Source organism: Episyrphus balteatus, chromosome 4 (assembly GCF_945859705.1).
Source record: "Episyrphus balteatus chromosome 4, idEpiBalt1.1, whole genome shotgun sequence".
Classification (NCBI taxonomy): domain Eukaryota; kingdom Metazoa; phylum Arthropoda; class Insecta; order Diptera; family Syrphidae; genus Episyrphus; species Episyrphus balteatus.
This window is the reverse complement of record NC_079137.1, coordinates 10,734,926-10,756,244: the sequence shown is the minus strand read 5'-3', so window position 1 is coordinate 10,756,244 and position 21,319 is coordinate 10,734,926. Positions and strand designations below refer to the sequence as shown.

Sequence of the window (21,319 nt, the reverse complement as noted above, 5' to 3'; positions counted from 1 at the left end):
TTTCCATTAAAAGCACACACCTCCACTTGCTGCTGTTTGGTTTTGGAAGCAGCAAGCAGCAGCACGTTTTATATGCATTTCGAACTACATACTCCTTTCTATCGTTTACACTCTTCTACCCCCTTCACTGAATGTGTATATGCACTTGTGGAAAACAGCGCCAACAAATAGCTCATTAAATTCAATTAACCCACTCTAAGTTATACCCATAGCACTTTGCTTTGGCTTCTCAACTCCCGACTGTGTGAGAAAAAAAAAAAACAATAAAGCCCATGTAGCTCATAGACCAGACCTCAAACCCTCATTCATGTCAGAGAGGGAGGACTACTACTTTTTTCACACCCCACTCTTATCCATATATCAGATAAAATGTCAGCAAGCCACTTACCCAGATATTTCCAAATGCGATTCTCGAATTGCGGACTCCATCGGTGTAGGCCATTAATGCTGATTCGTAAAACATCCGGCCGCTGCTGGTCACTGACCAATTTTCCAAATGCTATTATTTCGGTTGGTAACAGCTTAAGGATATTACTATCGAAGCACGCCAATGGCTCTAGGGTAGCATTTAATTGTCTGTTAATGAAATGAGAATACATAGAAATGAACAACATTTAATTAAAAAAAAGAATATATGTATATTTTCTGGTTTTTATTGTATTTATTTTTTATTGATTTTTTTTTTTAGCACATGTTAAGTTAGAAAGGAAAGGTCTTGGTTTAATGTGGGTTAAAGTCTTTAAAAGAATTAATTTACTGGGGGTTTAATAAACACAGGGATATATGATTGTAAAAATTAAAGAAAGAGTTATAATGTCTGTGTTATATTTATATTATTATTATTGTTCATTTATTCTTTCATAACTTCTAAACCAGTTATCACAACTTGACAAGTTAGGTATCGTTGGAAGTGGCTTGCTTGTCCACTGGTTATAGAATATGTGGTGTCACATTTCATTTAAGCTTATGACTATTTCTAGCTTTTTTAAAATCCTAATTTTAATGATTTTATTTGTGAGAAAGTATTAAGTAGGATGTTGCTTCTAATTTCCCCCAATGAAGGAATGTTTCCACCAAGGCACTTCCAAGAAATGAAAGTAGCGGAAGAATTCTAAACTGACCTCTCATCTCAGGAGCCATTATAAGATGGGGGCTCCTGCTGCTGGGGTAGCTGCCCGACTTCCTAGTTATGAACGTATTCAAGCCTCGGATATGGAAGATCCAAATGTTGATGACTTAAGAAAACGAAAACTACACAGTGAATTTCTTATCTACACGTGGAATGTCCAGACCCTAGTAGAGCATGTGCCGAAAAATTAAAGGGATGCCCTGGATGTTTCGATGCCAGTTTCTGATACTTACAGAACTTAGGCCAGAAAATCTGGATTCTGGATCTGGATTCAAGTCACGCTGATCTGTAACCGCCCCCATGCACCAACAAAGAAGAAGGATGAAAGGACCAATGAAGAATTCGAGGGTCTTTTTAAGGAGACATAATAAGTCGCACAAATAGGAGATCAAGATTGTTTTTACACTGAGGGAAAAAACAACTTAAAATCAACGAAAACCACGTTGATTCAACTATTTTTCGGAATGATTTTGCGTTGAAGACGAAAATTTTAAAATCAAAGTAGAACATCGTTAGTTTAAAGTGGTTTGCCGTTATAAAACATTTTTAAATCAAAGTTGTTTTAACTTAAAAAAAAGCATCAATTTATAAAAAAAAAAAAAAAAAAAGGGCAGCCGCTGGGGATCGAACATACAACGGCGAATGCTTTACCAACTTGCTATCTCGTTGTTGAAAATTAGAGTGATAAAATACAACAAGAGCTGAAGTCCGACAATAATAAAAAAAATTCTTACGTTGTTTCAATTTTATTTTGAAGAAGTTTCATGTTAATTTTTTCAACATTTAATCAACGTTGAACATTTTTCATTTTACGTTGCGTTTTTTCCCTCAGTGTATAAATTCAAGCTTCAGGGAAGAACCAGAACAGCTAAGAGAGCTGCCCGTGAGATCTTTATCCAAAAAAGGAGAGAGGAACTCTGAATTTTAAGACGGAAGGAGATACAACATGAAATAGAAGATGCTGCGGTAGAGGTAACCAGTGCCGGATTAGTCTCAAGGCAAACTAGGCAGCTGCCTAGGGGCCCCACTTCAGCTAGGGGCCCCTCGCCCTGACTACGAACAAACAATTTCTTGGAGTTGTACCTTCAATAAAAAACAACATTACATTTGTATAAGAAAAAAGAACAACAAGAAAAGAAAATTAATAAAATTAGATAAAATTGTCCAATCAACGTTCCCAATTTGTATTGTAGATTTAAGAATTTACAGAAGTTTGATGATTTCTAACGTCTACACGAAGATTTTGGAAAAGAAATTGGTATCTTTTTTATTGAATAGCTCCTTTGTTGTTAATTTTAACCAAAAATGACAGAGTTGAGATTTATTAACAATAAAATTATCTTAAAAATGATATACAAACCAATTCCGTGAGTTGATTAAATACAATTTTATAGTTGGTTAAAGTGCGAGTTTGTTTCGCAAGGTAGGGGCAAAATTGCATTTTTTCATATATTTGACGAAGTTTTGATTTGTTGGGGTAATATGAAAATTATAAAATTTTATTTAATCAACTCACGGAATTGGTTTGTATATCATTTTTTAGATAATTTTATTGTTAATAAATCTTACCTTTGTCATTTTTTGTTTATTTGAACAACAATGGAGCTATTCAATAAAAACGATACCAATCTCTTTTCCAAGATGGCGGCTGCTCATATCATCCAAACAAATGAACTTTTATAATAAGGACAACCAGCGAAACACATTCAATGAAAAAAATATTGTCCCGCGAAAAATGTGAGATCATGACCATATTTTGACTATTTTGCCTGGGCTATAACAATAAAATCAAACTTGACACTTTTTCGAATGATTTATTCTCTCTCCAGTTTTATAATGAAACCGTAATGCTGGCGTCAGTCGAGTCGTTTGAACGTAAGCCGCACGCGACTAAAGTGAGAATCCCCATAGTAGAGTCCTAGTCGACTTTAGCCGTGAGACATATCGTGGGCACAACGCCAAAAACACGAATCTGCAAAATTGTAGTTTTGAGAAAAACGGCTTCAAAGTTTTGGAAATTCATGCAATCTTATGGGAACTCGTGCTACGGAAATTGATATTTTAGGCTTTTAGGCAGCACATGGATGATTGGGTTTGAAGCAGTGGATAGAGGGACCGATAACAAGTAAATTGACGCATTAAAGTGAAAATGTCCAAAAATGCAGATTCGCGGTTTTGGCGATATTTTCTAATAACTAACGTTAATCGAAATTATCTGTGAACCATCAAGTTCCTATAATTTTTTTGTTGAGATATCACTGCAATATTTATTATAGTTATTTCAAAACTTTTAGTCTATATTTTTTATAAAATGACATGATAGGAAACCAGATTATAGCCGATTAGTCTCTGGTAAGTTACCTACTAACCTAACTTAAAAAGAGCTTATGATATTGAAAAACCACCGAAAAAGGGCCCAAGAACTACTTTGCCTAGGGGCCCATGACTTGGTTAATCCGGCACTGGAGGTAACAAACGGCAGCCCAACAAATGGCATAGAATTGTAGCAACTACAGAGGTAGTTGTAAAAATATTGATTAAAAAAATGTATTTGAAATTCTAAAATAAAATGTTTATTACAAATTAAAAAAAAAATTAAGTATGTATTTATTGCAACTAAAAAATATTTGCATGGACAAAAAAAAATATTTTATGCAAGAAAAATATTTTGCATTAAAAAACATTTATTTCAAATAAAAAAAATTGCTTTGACAATAAATTTTGTATTGCAACTAAAATTATTATAAAAAAAAATAATTTATTGCAAATAAAAAAATTCTGCCTTGAAAAAAAAAATTCAAAGCAAAACTTGAGGAGGTGATGTCCAAAACCAGCTATCTGACCTGAAGGTAGTTTTGAGTAAAATGCCAAAAACCTTTATTACGTAATACAGAAGATATACCTAGAGCAAAATAATCTTCTACAAATTTATTCTTTACGAAATTTTAATAAAATTAAAGTTTTTAAAATAAATATATCTTAAGTCTTTAAAATAGGAAAATTCCTTATTAAAAAGTCGGTATATCTGCTTTTGGAAGTATAAATAAATTATGTCTTCTTTTGGAAGTTAAACTATTAAAAAAATCTTCTCACGATTTTTTTTTAAATTTTTTGTAAATAAACCTTTATCAATATCAGTATTTTAGTTTATAACAAGAAACAAAAATACATTTTTATAAATGAAATTGAATTAAAATGCGTACTTGCTCTTGTAATTTGGATTGTCTATTTTGGTTATTTGAATAGCTCTATATTTTATTTTTTTTAAATGATAAATAATAACAGTCTGCAAATTTAAAAAAAAATTGGTACAAAATAAGCTAAAAAATAAGTCAATTTTCCCAAAAAACCACAACGCTATTTCCATTTTCCAAATTTTTGAGAAAAACTTAAAACACATATTCTTAATATTATAAGACATCCATTTACTAGTTATTCATATAATTCTCATTTCAATGTTCAATATTCTGAATTAATACTTGTTGTTTAATCACTTTAAAATAATTTATGTTTGTAATCATATATTTCATTGATTTAAAATTATTTCAAAAATCATATAAAAGGCAGAGCTTGATTCAAAACAAATCACTCTTGTTTGATATTTCATTGAGCAAAGGTTGCCTAGCGCTAACGTTCTCAAAAAGTATCACACCAGGGGGAGGGGCTTTAATTATAAGCCAACCTTGAATCGTTTAATTATTTTTGTTATTATTTACGACGTTTTCTTCAAAGCGCCTAAATATTTTACAAAAAGTAGTTCAACGCAGTTTATGGTTGCCAACTCATTTCATTTAACGTAATTTAAATTTCTCAATTATTTTATTAATAAAATTGTTTATATTTATATTTGAAAATACAACAAAACGCTTTTCATTCATCTTTGTTGGTGATTCAATTTTCTTTTGTTTAATACCTTTGTTCGTTTATCTGTTCAACGTTTACTACGGTCTTCGGACAGTATAAGCGCCTCAGAATAAATAAACAAAGCTGCGATTTCTAGATTTGTGACAGATAATTTGAGAACTGATACTACACAATAGTGTGTAGTCACACCCACAAACATCAAGGACGAAAACCTGGTCCTACAATATTATTTACTAAAACCCTTAAGTGCACAGAATTTAATTAAAATCGTTAGACCGTTTAGGTAATAGCACGGTGTACAGATGGACGGACGGAACTAAGTAATGACGAAAACTACTTTTGTAACTCCTCCATCATCGTAATGTGGCATTTTATCACACGCCAAATTGATATGTTTTATACCTTATTGGAAAGAACATTTTTTATAGGCCATTTTGGAAAAAACATTTGGTGTTCAATAGGCTGTTTTGGAAATAAAGTCGTTTTTTTGACATTGAATTACTATCTCTGTGTGCTGTTTATTTTTGATTGAATCAGACGCGCGTTGAAAAGACCTAAAAAATGACATGCATATATCATTTTCCGATTTTTTTCCGATAGCTGGTTTTGGAAATCAGCTCCTCATTTTTGTCGATTAAATATTTTTTTAATAGCTATTCGTCGAATTTATGCACCTGATATTGTTGTTGAAATAGCTAATTTATGGTCAAATAGCCAAAATTATAAATACATAATTTCGACGAATATTACAAAAAAAAAAAAATTTAATTGAATTTTTTTTAATGCAGAAAATATTTTATTTGCAATACATTTTTTTTTCTTCCTGCAAAATATTTTTATTTGCAATACAAATTTTATTTTCAATGCGAATTTTTGCAATAATCATGCCTTTTACCGAAGACGCAGTGATTCACTCCCCGGAAATCTACTCGATCTGCAATCGCATCAAATTTCAATCCGTGAACTCCTTGGGATAAACTGTATTACGAAAACACCCTAAACTGCTTACCGACATTTATGTCAAATGTCATTCTATTACTTCCGCACCGGGCGGCGAGTTCAGTAATAGAAAATCCGACGAAAGTGACTCTCATTCCCGCCGCAGTGCTTCTGCGTCTTCGGTAATAGGCATGAATTTTTTTTTTTTTTTGTAATGCAAAATATTTTTGCTTGCATTTTTTTTTCAAATAAAATATTTTTGAGTTGCAATAAAATTTTTTTTGATACAAATATTTCTCAGTTGCATTAAATATTTGTTTTTTAATACAATTTTTTTTTTTATTTACATTAAATATTTTTTTGTATTTTCAATAGAAAGCTAATGCATTAAATGATTTTTTACAACCCTGCATCGCATATAAAATTTAGTTGGCTGTTTTGTATGAACGCCTAGAACCCTTTGCCAACAACCTGGGCGCTAAATCTGCCATCGCCCAAAATCTTCACATTTAATTAATTAACTTTTTATTTTTTCAAACAAATTTAATCTCATTTTTTACTTGAAAATTTATTTGTTTAAAATGTTCCTCTCTTTAAAAATAAGGAAAAAGCAATTTAAAATTAAATTTAAAAATATCTTCTTTTTTTCAAAATTAATAATCGTATCCTTTTTTTAATATAAATGTTCAAACAACCTGTGTATATTTCAATAAATTTCACCAAACAAGGGTGCTTATAACAAACCCACACATTTCACAAGCTTCAGGGTAACTGTTTATTTTGTTCAATATTAATATAACACAAGTATCAATTTATTATTATCCTTTATCCTTTTATCCCTTGCCCCGAACTCTATTCTATTTTCACACTTTCATAAATATTCCATCCCATTAATTTATCAGTTTTATCCTAATTACAATAGTTGATAGTCTTTCTATCCTGAATGGAATGTAAATTTAATTCAAATTCATTTTGGAAAAGCCAAAAAAATATCAAATTCTCTCTCTGCCTTTTCCCATAGGCATAATAAAATCCTTCTTAGTAAATCCTTTTATTCTTTTTTCTTGAAATATTCGAAATAAAACAGGACTCATTTTGTTTACTTTCACTTTGGTCTGGGGGCGTGTGGGAAGGTTGATTTTACAATCGAAACATCTCACACATACATTAGTTAACTAATACACAGGAATATAAAGAAAGACTATAAAATTGAATAAATATCCTTTTAAAGAACCCGAATAATAAAAAAAAAAATAAATAAGGAAAGAAAAATGGAATTTTCTCTCCATTTTCCCAGATCATATAATGTCCATTTGTCTTCAACAGCATCCGTGTGTCGTCGTTATTATATTGTCCCGTTGTGTGTATTTTATGCGAGAGAGAGAGAGAACTGGCAAAAGGATAAAAGATTTTCAATTTATATATAAATCTTCACATGGCACACATTATTTTGAGCTACTTCATATTACTTTACTTATATGGAAAACAATAAAACAAACATGAAGTATCCTTTTTTTTTGGTTTAAAGAACCTCAATCACTTTGTTTTTCTCTGTTTTTTTTTTTTTGTTTTGTTGATCTTTTTTTTTTGTTCATTTTATTACCTGTATATTTTTAATGTAGGGCAGGTTTTGGTTTATTTGGTACTTTTTCTTTGGTCTTTATTGTGTTTTTATTTCATTACTGAAACATATGTTGATTTGATACCAACATGATGAAAATAATGTCGCAAATTTATCTCAGATTTATGAAATTATTTTTCGTTTTTCAAATGGTCATTTCCTTGACGAGTATTTTTTAACTAATTTTGAGGTATTAAAGGAGTTTTATGTGTCCATGTTCATCTGTGACATAATAGCTCTTAAACCAGTTGCTATAATTTGACAAATGATGTATCGTTGGAAGCGTCTTGCTTGTCCGCTGGTTAATGGCTATGTGACGTCCCATAAAATCGTATATGGCGCCCTCTAGAAGCAAGAGTAGTCAGTTTTTTTTTTTTAACTAATTATTTTATTTAAATTATTTTGTGGCTATTAATTTGGTGTTAAATTTATTTCATAAACTCTGTTTTACTTTCACTAAAAAAATATTCATGGCTTTGCCTCAAGATGGCGCTCCCTCCAATACGACATTTGTCAAATTATAGTAAGTAGTTTATGAGCTATTATGTCCCAGATGAACATGAACATAACGCATCTTTGATAGCGCAAAATTAATTACAAAAGACAACATATTGATACTTATTCATTCTTTAATTGGTCTAAATTACTACTGTACAAATTCTTATGCCAATTTTAACGCAACATTGCAAGAATCAGCAAACTTTTTTGGTATAAATCACTTCTTACATGTTTAACAATCCAAAACCATACTCGATTGGTATAAATTAACCTACTGGTTGTCAAGAACAGTAAAAATACAGCAGCTAATTTTTAGAACCTGTCTAAGATGCAAAACCATATTTGAATTTATGTATCTCGTGATTGGTATAAATGAGTCAATTGGTCGACAAAAACAGTAAGGCCATAGAAGCTTATTGAATACAAAACGATAGTTGAATAAATTTACCCCGTGATTGGTATAAATAAGTCCAATGGTCGACAAAAACAGTAAAACTACAGAAGCTTATGTTAAAAACTTGCCTAAAATGCATTGCCATATTAGTCAAATGGTCTAAAACAATACTAAGACTACAGAAGCTTATTTTAAGAACATGTCCAATGGTCGACAAAAACAGTAAAACTACAGAAGCTTATGTTAAAAACTTGCCTAAAATGCATTGCCATATTAGTCAAATGGTCTAAAACAATACTAAGACTACAGAAGCTTATTTTAAGAACATGTCAAAGATGCTAACACAAATTTATATATATATGTATATTTTTTTATCTTATTGGTATAACATTATACCAATTAAAATCATTGATTTTTGGGATATGTTATGTTTTCATGACGTTAGAAAATATAAATAATCTCAAAATCATATTTCAATAAATGATTACTCTATTTGGTATAACTGGTCTAAAAAGCATTAATGCCATTCTTTTGACTTTAATCCAATTGTCATTTTAAAGAATCATTTGCCAGTTCAATAGGCTTTACTTTCTTTGTGTTTCAGATAATTCCTTTTTTAAAGTTAAATTGATATTTTGTGGTGAACAAATATCAACAATATTGGGTTATCAAATTTTAATATTTACCAAACACATATTTCTTCTATTAAGAAAAAAAAAAGAAACAAATACCTCCACATACTCATACACACACAAATGCAGAATAGAAAATTTCTATATCATGCTTGAAATAATTCACACTGCTTGAAATTTTGCTTAATTTCAACACTGATAGGATTCCCAATTCTATTCAAAACCATCGAGGTGTGATATGGCCCTACAGGGAAGAGGATTACTGGTGTATAAGGTTTTTTGGTTTAAAGGCATGTATGAATGTATGTGAATTTAGATTTGAGTTTTATGGGTGCCTTGGTTTTGTTCCATCCTCCAATCCTCCCTTTTATGGTCTAATCTAGGCAGCTGTCAAGTTCTTCTTCTTCTACTTTTGCCTTTCGTGGAATTAATTTAATTGGCTTTTGAAAGAAGAAGCTATCCTCATACCCATACACACACATAGATAAACCTATGTCTTCTCTTCTATTTGCCAATATTTGTTGAATGTTTTTTAGATATTTAGATGCTTTTGCTATGTGTGGTATACCTATGCACATTTTGTGCTGACACAAGTGTCTTGTTTTTGTTTTGCAACGTGAAGCCTTAGACACGACAACAAGACACACGACACTAACTCTACTCAACATGCATAGGTATATTGGTTTCTTCTGCTCCTGTTAAAAATGTTGTTCATGTTCAAGGGATTATCTAATATTATGATGGGCACTGCTGTTCCTGGTTGCTATGAATATATCAAATGAATCAAAGTGAGTTTACAATTTCACAATAGGAAAAGGACTTTTGAGTGGATTTTGACGAATGTATCACGAGTGTGTATAAAAGAAAAAGAAAGGGAAAAACATTTCTGAGAATTGTCACGAGCTTAATGAAGTTATTCCAAGGAATTTTTGCAAGTTCAATTACTTCTTTTTAGTATTTTAGAATTGGATAGTGACATCCCAAGCGTTATTCTACACGGAGAAAAAGAAACACATAAAAACAAGCATATTCCACATTAGTTAAATTAAGCGAAAAAATCTTCTTAATTTCTTGAATGTGCAAATTTAAAAGAAATCCACTTAATTAAAGCGGAATGTCATCTTATTTTTATGTGGAAGCATAGAAAGCGGAGAAAAAAAAAACACCTAAAACTAGAATTGGATAGTGACATCCGAAGCGTTATTCTACACGGAGAAAAAGAAACACATAAAAACAAGCGGATTCCATATTAAAATTAGCGAATTTCTGCATAGTTTTTTGCCAATATGTGGACAAATCATATTAATTGCATGAATGCAAAAACTTAATAAAAACCTCTTAATTTAAGCAGACAATTATTTTATTTTTATGTGGAAACATTTCAATAAAAAAAAAACTGGCAGCCTCTGCACGGAGAAAAAAGACAACCTAAAAAACAGCGGATTCCACATTAAATTAAGCGGATTTCTGCATTTTTTTTTTTTGCCACTTAATTTAAGCGGAAAATCATCATATTTTTATGTGAAAGTATTTTTAAAAAAATCTGTCAGCCACTGCACAGAAAAAAAAACCACCAAGTACCTTCTGTCTTAAATTAAGCGGAAAAATCTTCTTAATTTCTTGAATGCACAAACTTAAAAGAAATCCACTCAATTTAAGCCGAAAATTATTTTATTTGTATGTGGAAACATTTTAACTTAAAAAAAAAAGAAAACTGACAGTCACTGCACGGAGAAAAAAGAATAGGTACCTAAAAACGAGCGGATTTTCGGTTTTTTTTGCCGTCTTAAATTAAGCGTACAAATCGTCTCAATTTCTTGAATGCGCAAATTTAAAACAAATTTGATTTATTTAAGCGGAAAAGTCATTTAATTTTTATGTGGTAACATTTTAATGAAAAAAAAAAATTAAAGCCACTGCACGGCGAAAAAGAATACCTAAAAGCAAGCGGATTCCACATTAAATTACGTCTTCAAATAATCGGACAAATTTTCATCGTTTCTTGAGTGCGAAAGTTTATAAGAAATCCACTTAATTTAAGCGAAAAATCATCTTATTTTTATGTGGAAACATTTATATAAAAAATAAAAAAATGTCAGTCACTGGGGATCAAACCTACACTGTTGAATCACTAGGCGAGTGCTTTACCATCAGGCTATCTCACTGTTGGAAATAAGTATGATAAACAGCAATTAAAGCTGAAGTGTGATTAAAAGTTTTAAATTTTAAATTTTTTGTTTTTTACCATAAATTTAACGGAATTTAAGCAAATTCCACTCATTTTAAGCGGAAATTGCATTGTTTAAAGAGTTTGAGATTTAAGGTAGGCATTATCTTATATCAATATGCTCTTTTTTCTCCGTGTCATTTTTAGGATTTCCCGATAATTGTATGTCCTTTAACATTGGTATTTTTTCCCAAAAAATTCTTATTAAATTTTTTGTTTTTACCATAAATTTAACGGAATTTAAGCAAATTCCACTCATTTTAAGCGGAAATCGTATTGTTTAAAGAGGGCGAGATTTAAGGTAGGCATCATCTTATATCAATATGCTCTTTTTTCTCCGTGTCATTTTTAGGATTTCCCGATAATTGTATGTCATGTCCTTTGACATTGGTATTTTTTCCCAAAAACTAGACAAAAAATTCTTAAAATCAAAGTTTTCTCGAATTTCCAAAAACCATAAAAAAATGAAAATTCCTTCCACAAAAGATTCTTATTCATTTTTTTATTTTTTCGAAATCACTTTTTGCTTTTGACTACCAGAAGCTTTTCTCCCTAAGCATTCATCAATTAAATTACAAGTAGAATAAAGGTTTCAATTAAATCTGTTCGCAGCCAATTAGGCTGGAAACGTTTGAATCATATCCAGACAGATTCCACAGCAGATAGACAGAATTAATGACCCACTTTTGTTGAAGAATTTTTCTTTTTGATTAATATCTCGACCTCCATTTATTTCATTTCAGACTTGTATAAGCTCTGCTTTTATAGTTTCAATGTTAGTATATTGCGAATCAACCAAAACAAAAAAAAGGATATTTATGATTGAAAATTTTCCACTCGATATGATAATTTATCAATTTATTTCCATTAAAAAAGCTTTGAGCGAATTTTACCCCCAACTGCGTGTGTCCTTGGTTGTTGTTTTTTTTTTATTTCTTTTTTTTTTTCTACAAATGATGATGCGTATACTCACCATCATAGTGATGGTGAACAAAAAAATCCAAAAAATAAAAATAAAATAGCAAGCAATACAATGACTAGCCTTTCCGGAAACACTGCACTTGACTGTTACTGTTAGTGATGGGGTTCTCTTTTTTTTTCAGAGCAACAGTATAGCTCTGGTAGCATCTGTGTGTTAAGCTAAAGCCACCTACCACCATTGCCACCATCATCAAATGCCTACAGCGAAAAAATGCTAGCAATTGTATTTCAATTCAAAAGGATAATAACAACGCACGCAATCAGGCGGCAAGCTGCTGCTGCTGCTGCTTTTGCTGCTCATACTCCTGCTTCTGCGATGTGGCTTCGATGTCCTCGTAAATGATATAGTCAAGGAAAGAGAGTTTTCATTTCTGTAAAAGATTTTCTATAATTTGATGCAGGAATGCCGCATTTTTAGTTTGGGTATAATTTCGACTCCAAAATGACAAGACTCCAAGTTCAAAGTTTTATATCTAACTTCATAATATTTAAGATATTAAATGAGTTGCAAAAAAAGTTCAATTAATTCCAATTTCTGATCATATAAAAAAAATAAGAAAAAAAGTACGCATACGCCACAGTGAACCACTTCGTTAAGAGTTTTTGCGATAAGCTGTATCTTGGCGAATACTGTTCCGATTTTAAAGATTAAGGTACCAAATGAATGAAAAAATAACAAAGAATATTAAAATTTATCGACATTTCCATAATTTGTATCTATTGGTCACTCTTGTGTATGTGGAACTTTTTTTTTCATTAAATTTTCAAAACTTTTTTTTTGTCCATATAAATTAAATCACTTAACAACTTTCTCATCCTAAACTATAACCTAATGGATTTTGTGGAAACAAATTACCGCTAAATGTGGATGAAAAGCTTTATATAGTGAATGGAACAATTTCCGCGTAACAGTTAAAATTGATGAAATTGGTGAATTTTTGCTGAGTTATCAATATATATTCAATTTTCTAGGTAAGAGTATAATAGGCATATAGTATATAAAAGAGGATGGAGGAGGGTAGAGATTTTTTTTTTTTTCGTTGTAACAAAATACTTAACGCAACGTTACATTGAACCGGAAATTAATGACGTTCACTGTTGTGTGTGAGGCAAAGAGAATTAAGAGTGTCTGAGGCATAATAGAAAGCAAATGTCAGGCTTTTATTATTATTTTTTTTTGTGTGTGTGTGATTTTTGTGCGGTTGGGCCAATCAATAAATTAATCGATTTTGCCTCTTTTTTTTTGTGTGTTCAATAAAGAGTGAGTGTTGGATGAATTAACTATTTAAGTGGCTGACGTTAACAGATTTTTGAGTGATTTTGATATAAAAAAATATATATAAAATGCGTGTTATTTGATTTTAGATTGGTAATTGGAAATTTTCTATTGGTTGGTAATTGTTTTTCTATCTTAAGAGATGGAAACAGATAGAACTAAAAAAGGATGTAAAATAGGTTTTTTGTGATGCTTAAATGTGTGATTATTATTAATACAACATAAGTGTAATTTTAATATTTTTCCAGGGTAGGCCCAAACGTTCTTTGTTTTACGTGATGGTCACATCAAATAAAGCACTGACAATTTTATCATTAAATTTATGTTTTTAAATATGAAATTAATAATTTTAGTATTAAAATTAAAAAAAATATATAGAGAGGATTTTGTCTTCACTAAGAAACAAATGAAAATTTCAATTATGTGATTCACTTTTTGTTTAATTTTTCAATGTGTTTATTTTTGTTTTATTTTTCAACATTTTTTTTTCTTATTATTTCTTCTGAAATTAATGAACTGTGAAAACAAAAATCAACTGACAAAATTTGAAAAAAAAAGAAATAAGAAAAATACCTAAAAGAAAAATATTACACATACACCACAGTGACCCATTGAATAACCATTTTTTTTTTTATATTTTGGACAATTGTGTTGTGATTTTAGTTTAGATTTATATCTCAAATAAAATCAGAAACAAAAAATAGTATAGTACCTATAATTCATCCAAAGTTAGTTAAAAATTTGCTACTAAGGATTTAAGTACTAAGGACTTCTAAGCTATTAAGAATCTGCTCGTTTTTTATTTAATTTGAAAAAAAAAATTATTTTGCAAATATTTATCATAAAACAGCAATTTGACGATCACTTATTTCATCCACATTAAAAAAAAAAAAATTCCCAGCTTTTTTGTGTACAGAATACCCAAAAGACTTCAATGCTATATCTGAGTTCTAGTTTCGGGTTTGATAGCGAAATAAATTTCAGTAACGAAAAAAATTAACTGCCCAACTTATCCTAGAACCTTAAGATGTATCAAAGTGCTCTTCTTTATTTAGTTTAATAATTGCACATTTGAGATCTGCACCTCTGCAGATCAAGTCCGTTAGGACATATTTGTTGTCCTAACGGACTTGATCTGGGAATCAAAACAGGTATAAAATATAAATGATTTGTAGTAATGATAATGAGCTATGTATATTAACCTCATTGCCTTCTAAATATTTTCATTTAACCTTCATAATAATTTTAAAATAATAGTTTTGAAATGCTAGAAATTTAGAAAAAATGTATTTTATTTTATTTTCTGACCCTTGACTTTAAAGACTGTTATCGATTTAACATAAAGATTTATTACTTTTAACCAGCGGAAAACTTAAACGCTTCTAATGATAAAATGTTCGGGAGATTCAGAAAACTAGTTACAAAAAAAATCCAAATTTCTTAAGTTTTTCAGGTGAATGTATTTCTTTTAAAAATGGGGGTAGGTACTGGAGTTTTAAAAAGAGGATTTTAAAGCTCAAACTTTCTAGTTTTGAGATACGTGTTCCGCTCCATCCTATCGGAATCCCAAAAAAATTTTAAATTTTTTCCAGTTTCTTTTTTGGTCTAATAAATTATTAAAAATTGTAATCACTATAATGCATCGGATAACTTGTTTATTGAGCTTAAATTTTCTTCTTTTTTTTTTAAGTTCGATACGAACACTTCGACACGGTGAGATGTCGAACTTTGAATGGAAAATGATCTTTTCGACTTCAATCATCAATATCTGAGCAACTGCTGATCACAAAAGAAGATTGAGGAGAGTTTTGAAATCTTAAATAAATTTCCCATCAAAATCAAGTTTGGATTAAAAAAAAATTTTTGTTTGCATTAAATTGAAGCCGTTTTGTTCCAAAAATGTATTCATGTATCTCTGTTACTGTCCCTAAGTCTGAAAACTCCAATCTTGACCTTTTGATGAACAAAACTCAAGATATTCGTTTTTCAAGTAGCTCTACTTTGGTGACCTTTTTGTTAATTTTTTTTTTTTTATTGTATTCCAAAATTATCCAAAAAAGAATCTACTATATCGACTTAAAAACTTATATATTTGAATCTTTTAAGTCAGATCCTTAAAATTCAGGTCAGTTTTTAAAGAAAAACACTTCATAATTTTAAAGTTGATTAACCACTAAATAATTTTGTCTGTTAAAAGTAAGTGTAAATTATAACGCGCAATGATAAAAAATTTAAAAATTACCTGGACGTCTTTTACAGTTATAAAGTGAGAAATACACGTGTTGTATAGTTTTGCTAAGGAGACAGTGCTGTCGTCCAGGGAAAGGGAAAATGAGGTAGGTATAGTACTTATCTTTTCGTTACAACATTTTGGGTAGATATAAATAAAAAAAAAAAAAATTCCGTTTGCAGAAAAAAAATTTGAATAAACCTGAATCCTTCATGCATTTTTTAGTTTTAGGGACAAAAGACCCCCTTCACCTCTTAAATGAACAACTTTAAATCAACCCCAACAAAATATCTATTCTTGTCAGCTAAACTGTAATTCGCATAATTTTTTTTTGGTTTGGGGTAACATTTTTATTTGGGTCTCTCTGTCATCCTTTTTTTATCTCTCCCGCAGTCAAGTCAGTCAGTTAACTTAGTTTTTTTTTTTTCCAAAATCCAATGATGACTTCTATTTTATCTATATCGACAGCTTAACTTCACTGCCAAAACACTTCGTCGACACAATCAATGGCGGATGCGAGTAAGGGTGGAAAAGTGAAGGTAGAGTATTCGGATGCTAGGATACAACTATTCAAACTTAACGAGAAGGAAAGAATTACTTTTTTTTTACGGTCAGTTGACTGACAGTTAAATTGTCAATATTCCTGAATGAGACAGAGACAACTGGTATTTTTTTTTTGTGTTTTTGTTCTATCCTTAAACCAAAGCTAGTATATTTTTGTGATGGTGGTGGAGCAATTGAAGTAACAGCAGGAATATCAAAAGCATTTTTGCTGGCTACTGCTGGAAATTGTGAGGTTTCATAAAAAATTCTGTTGACCAAACAGAAAATCAAATCACAACCCATAATAAGGACGATAGCAACGGGGCGAGCATATTATGATATTTTTTTTTGTCCTTTTTTTAGATTTTCTATCGAGGATTTAAAAAAAAAACTGAAAGTCAACCACCAGAATCAGGCAGGGCCAACGACCACCCTTCATCATCGATCGTCTTCCAGCACCTTTTAGCCCTCGAAGTGTTGGGCGAGTCCTGTGTGTCGGTTGATAGAATTTCGGGGCAGATTCTTTTTATGTGAATATTCTATGAGGGAACCTCTTGCCATCATCATCAGGCAGGAATCCAGGGAGTAGGGGGGATAGGATATATGCGTATGCAAATTTTTTGCTGAGCAAGGATGAAAATGCAAATTGCTGTCGTCCTTGTTGTCGGTTTCCACTTCCAGCACACAAATTGAATTTTCTGCGTATATTTCTGCTGTGCGTGGGTGTGTGTTCGATGTGGTATTATCTGCTCGATGACAATTTATACGTGATGGCTGTACCACCAGCAACGGGGTATAACCTGGGTTTTAGCTTTACACTCGAACTCGAACATCTAATATGGAATTTCAAGGCATATAGAAGATTAAGTCGGTGTTTGCGTTTGTTATTTGGGAATGTCAGCTGGGACTTTATGGAAATATAAAGAAACTTAACGATCATATAATGGAACGTAATACAACATGCGTTCCACAGGTGTTTTTTTTTTTTTTTTGGCTCCTTTTTTGTTTTATTTCTTTCCCTTTCTCTGTTTGTATGTAATTTGAACATTTACATGAAAATCTTGAGATATTTGGAATTCTGGGAGTCGAAATTGATTATGACGTCGTTAAGATAAAGCAAATATGGGTCGTATAAAGATGATGGCATCTGTTATGGGTTCGGTTTATTGTCAATAAAATATTGGATTGTCGATATAAGAAGTTGGAAAATCTACCTTCTACACTCTGCGAATGATATGAAGATGAAGAAGAAGAAGAAAAAGGACTCTGTGAGTTCATTATTATGGATATTCTTATGAGGATGTATGAAGTCTTCTTCATTTATTCATTTTTGTTTTTCTGCTTTTGGGGTTCTTTCTTTGCTTTTTTTATTTGTTTTTTTTTTTTTTTTCCTTAAACTTTTTACTCGGAAAGTTGTTATAAGTTTATATGAGTCTTTTCGGTTCGTTTTTTTTTTTTCTTCAATCTTTCTTTTTACTACCTTTTTGGAATGGTATCTTCTATAGAGTTTAGGAAGATACTTTTATATATATATTTTTTTTTATCCCTCTTTATTTTTTATTGAAGTAGCAAGATAGCACTTTTGACACGTTTTATACGGGAAAAGTTTTCTCTCTCATTGGGAGTTTGTTGTTTTTTTTTATGATGAATATACTACATACAACTGGTGGTTAAATGTATTCCACTTCTGATTTTATATTTATTCATTTGTGTAATGTAAGAAGAAGGTTTGAATGAAGAAAAAACCGAACAAGAAGACATGAACGTAGAAAAAAATCGTTTAGCAATTTATTCGGGATAAAAATTAAATGGAAACTATACGATGGAAATTTAAAGACAAATAAAAAAGTTGTATATTGTTTTATCATTTTTAAGGAGAATTGAGGATCTTTCAATTTTAAAAATAGGTAGATACACTTAAACTTAAAGGCATTAACATAAGAAATAAAATAGTAGAAAATAAAAAAAAAGACATTTTGAGAGGTAAAATCTAAAATTGCATTTTCAAAATTTCTTTCAAATTCATCGAATGAGACATTACAAAAAAGGTCTCTTTGAATTCTACTTTTAAAAGAAAACCCAAAGTTTTTATGAGTTCTGGTTGCTGAGTTATTTGCAACCAAAGTTAGTTTTTTTTTTTTTTTTGTCTTGCATTCAGAATGAGATATCTTTGGACCCAAGTCTCGAAAAGAATTTGGGTTTAAAGATATGAGTTCATAGAAAATATTCCTACAAATTTAGTTAAAAATATAACAAATCTATTTTTTTTTTTGTTATTTTTGACAAAAAACCTTTTTAAAAAAAATGCATTTTCAAAAATTTCCTTCAGATCCATCGAGTGATACATCAAACGAAAGGTCTCTTTAAGTGTAATTTGTGAATGAAAACCTCAAGTTTATTTTATTTCTGTATGCAGAGTCATTTGCATACAAAGTTCCTTTTTTTTGTCTTGTTTTCAAAAGCATATAACATCGGCTTATCACTTATTTACTCTAGCCCACTACCCACAACTAATATGCAGTTATTGGGTTGGGGTCAAAATAAAAAAAAAAAAACAATATCCTAAAAATCCGGAAAATCCAGAAAACCCGAAATACAGAAAACCTAAAATCCATAAGACCATAATCCCGAAAAAAACCAAAATTTATAAAATCGTACATCCCAAAAACCCAAAACCCCAAATGGGATCCCAAAAAATTATATGAAATAAAAAATTTAAGAAAATTTTATGTTATTTGCCGGGGTCTCACTTTCGTAAAAACAATACAAAGTGTTAAGACAAAGTTTTAAGAGGCAAAAGTGGTAAATTTTTGTTTTGGGTTACCCGGATTTTGGGTTTTCAGGAATGACTTTTCGGGATTCTAGATTTTCTTGATCCTGGGTTTTCGGAATAGGTACTGGATTATTAGGATTTTGGGTGTTCATAATTCTAAATTTTCAGGACTCTAGGTTTTCGAAATTCTAGTATTTTGGGATTCTGGGTTTTCTAGATTTCTGGATTGTGTTTTGTGTCTATCTCCCGCAGTAGGTATTTGGGCCGGGCTTGAAATCTCATAAACAGAAATTCTGAAAATTCAAATCCCTGAAAACCCGAAACCCAGGAAATTGAAAATCCGAAAGCCCATAATCCTGAAAATCCAAAATTTAACCCAAAATCACAAAAATCCAGAATACCGAAAACCCTAAATCCTGAAAACTCAAAATTTGGTTTCCCGAAATTTAAATAATTCTTTTTAGGAGATTTTTCGGATTTTGGATTTGGGTCATGGAGATTCTGGATTTTGTGTTTTTCGGATTAAGAATTTCGGGATAAGGTCCTTCTCCCGCAGTATTTCCCATTTTTCTGACTAAATGTCACCAGGCGTTTAAAGGCTTTTCATTAAAATTGGAAAACATTTAAAACCTTGTTTTTAAATACATATATTTTGTCATATTTTTATTAAAGCTTTATATTTTTGCTATTTTTCTTGTTCGCCCCACTGTTTACCCATAATTCTATTAAAAGATAAAAAATATTTCATAATTCTAAAAACTCACTCCTCATACTGATAGGATGATTCACTAGCGCTGTTCATTCCATCTGGCTGTTGGGTAACTTTCAATACCGACGCACCCTTGTATATTGTCACCGGCGTTAATGTGATAAGCGTCGATGTTAATTCACTGCCAGCAGCCGCTCTAGCACCCATTGCAGCCCATTGACTGCTACTACTACCACCATCGAAACCTGTCCCCGACGATGTCAGCAGAGAATCCTCCGATAAGGAAACATCATCATCTTCGTTATCATCATCCAGATGATTGCCATTGCTCCTTCTACTACTCCAACTACTACTTGCATCACTGCCACTACTCGTGCTGCTCCTTCTGTTTGCTGCTGCCGCAGCTATCACTGCCGCTGCTGGCGGCATATCCCTTTGTTGTTGAGCCTTCAATATAAGCTCTTCGGTGATTTCAATGTCAACATCATCCTGGAATGGATAGCTTTCGTAATCGGTGAATATTCGTGCACCAAGCGCTTTTAGGATCACCGGACTTGACTTAATTAAATCTGGAATACTGTCATGTTCGCATTGTGATGACGTTGATGACGATGACTCGCTGGGTGTTTCGAATGCTTGGACAAGAACAAATGACAGCAACAAGAGCAGCAGCCATTGCCATTGACTTTTTGGATGAACAATGGACATTTTTGTGTGTGTGTTGTGTGTGTGTGGAAGTAAAAGTTGATTCGATGCGAGACGGAGGGTGTTTTTCCAAAAAAAAAAAAACTCCCTGTGTTAGGTTATGCGATGGAACCAAGTTACCAGCAAATAACAGGTGATACTGCTGCCTTGAATTCGAAGGAACTGATAGACCGTGAATTTGTCGATTTAAGCAAAACGAAGGCAGCAGACATCAGCGTCGCACTGATGCCTTCAAGTCACGTCGATTGTTGATGCTGGTGATGTTCATGGATGGTTGGCATTTTTTGTCCTTTGTGTGTGTTGGTTTGCTTTTCCTTTGATAAAATGAATGTCAGTTTTGTTGTTATTGTGATAGTCCAATGATCTGGAATGAGACAAGAGACAAAATGGTAGAAATTGAAATGAAGATGTTCAAGTTAAATTCTTGTCATTTGCACAAATGAAGAGAATTTTTTTTGGAAATTGGAAAATGATATCAGTAAATAAAGTTATCTGGGAAAGAGATTTCAAGGAAGAAATGTGCTTGTAGAGCAGTTATTCAAAGCAAATGAATGCTTGAAGGGTTATAATTGTTTGAACTCAGAGAACCTTGACATAGTTTGTTTGTTCCAGAGTAAAATGCGCTTTAAGTGGAGATTTTTCATATATTTTTGTAATATGTTTAGATGAACTTGTCAGGATTTTTTTAGTCATTATATTGTTTTTTTTCTTACAGAAGCAAATATGTTATAGATTTTTCTACAAAATGAGTACCATGATGAACATTCTAGCTTTAACTCTTCAAAAGTTACAACTGCT

General features: G+C 31.3%; 1 protein-coding gene across 1 annotated transcript in view; it reads right to left on the bottom strand.

Annotated features, from left to right (window-relative positions):
• LOC129919602 (putative uncharacterized protein DDB_G0267840) overlaps positions 1-21,319 on the bottom strand; it is a 105,112-nt gene that overhangs the window by 25,751 nt on the left and 58,042 nt on the right. Inside the window, exons 2-3 of the mRNA XM_056000542.1 lie at positions 19,872-20,885; positions 389-576 (exon numbers count right to left, since the gene is read on the bottom strand). Of these exons, the coding sequence (XP_055856517.1) occupies positions 389-576; positions 19,872-20,524 (841 nt within the window). The 5' untranslated portion in view covers positions 20,525-20,885. The remainder of the gene's footprint in view (positions 1-388; positions 577-19,871; positions 20,886-21,319) is intronic.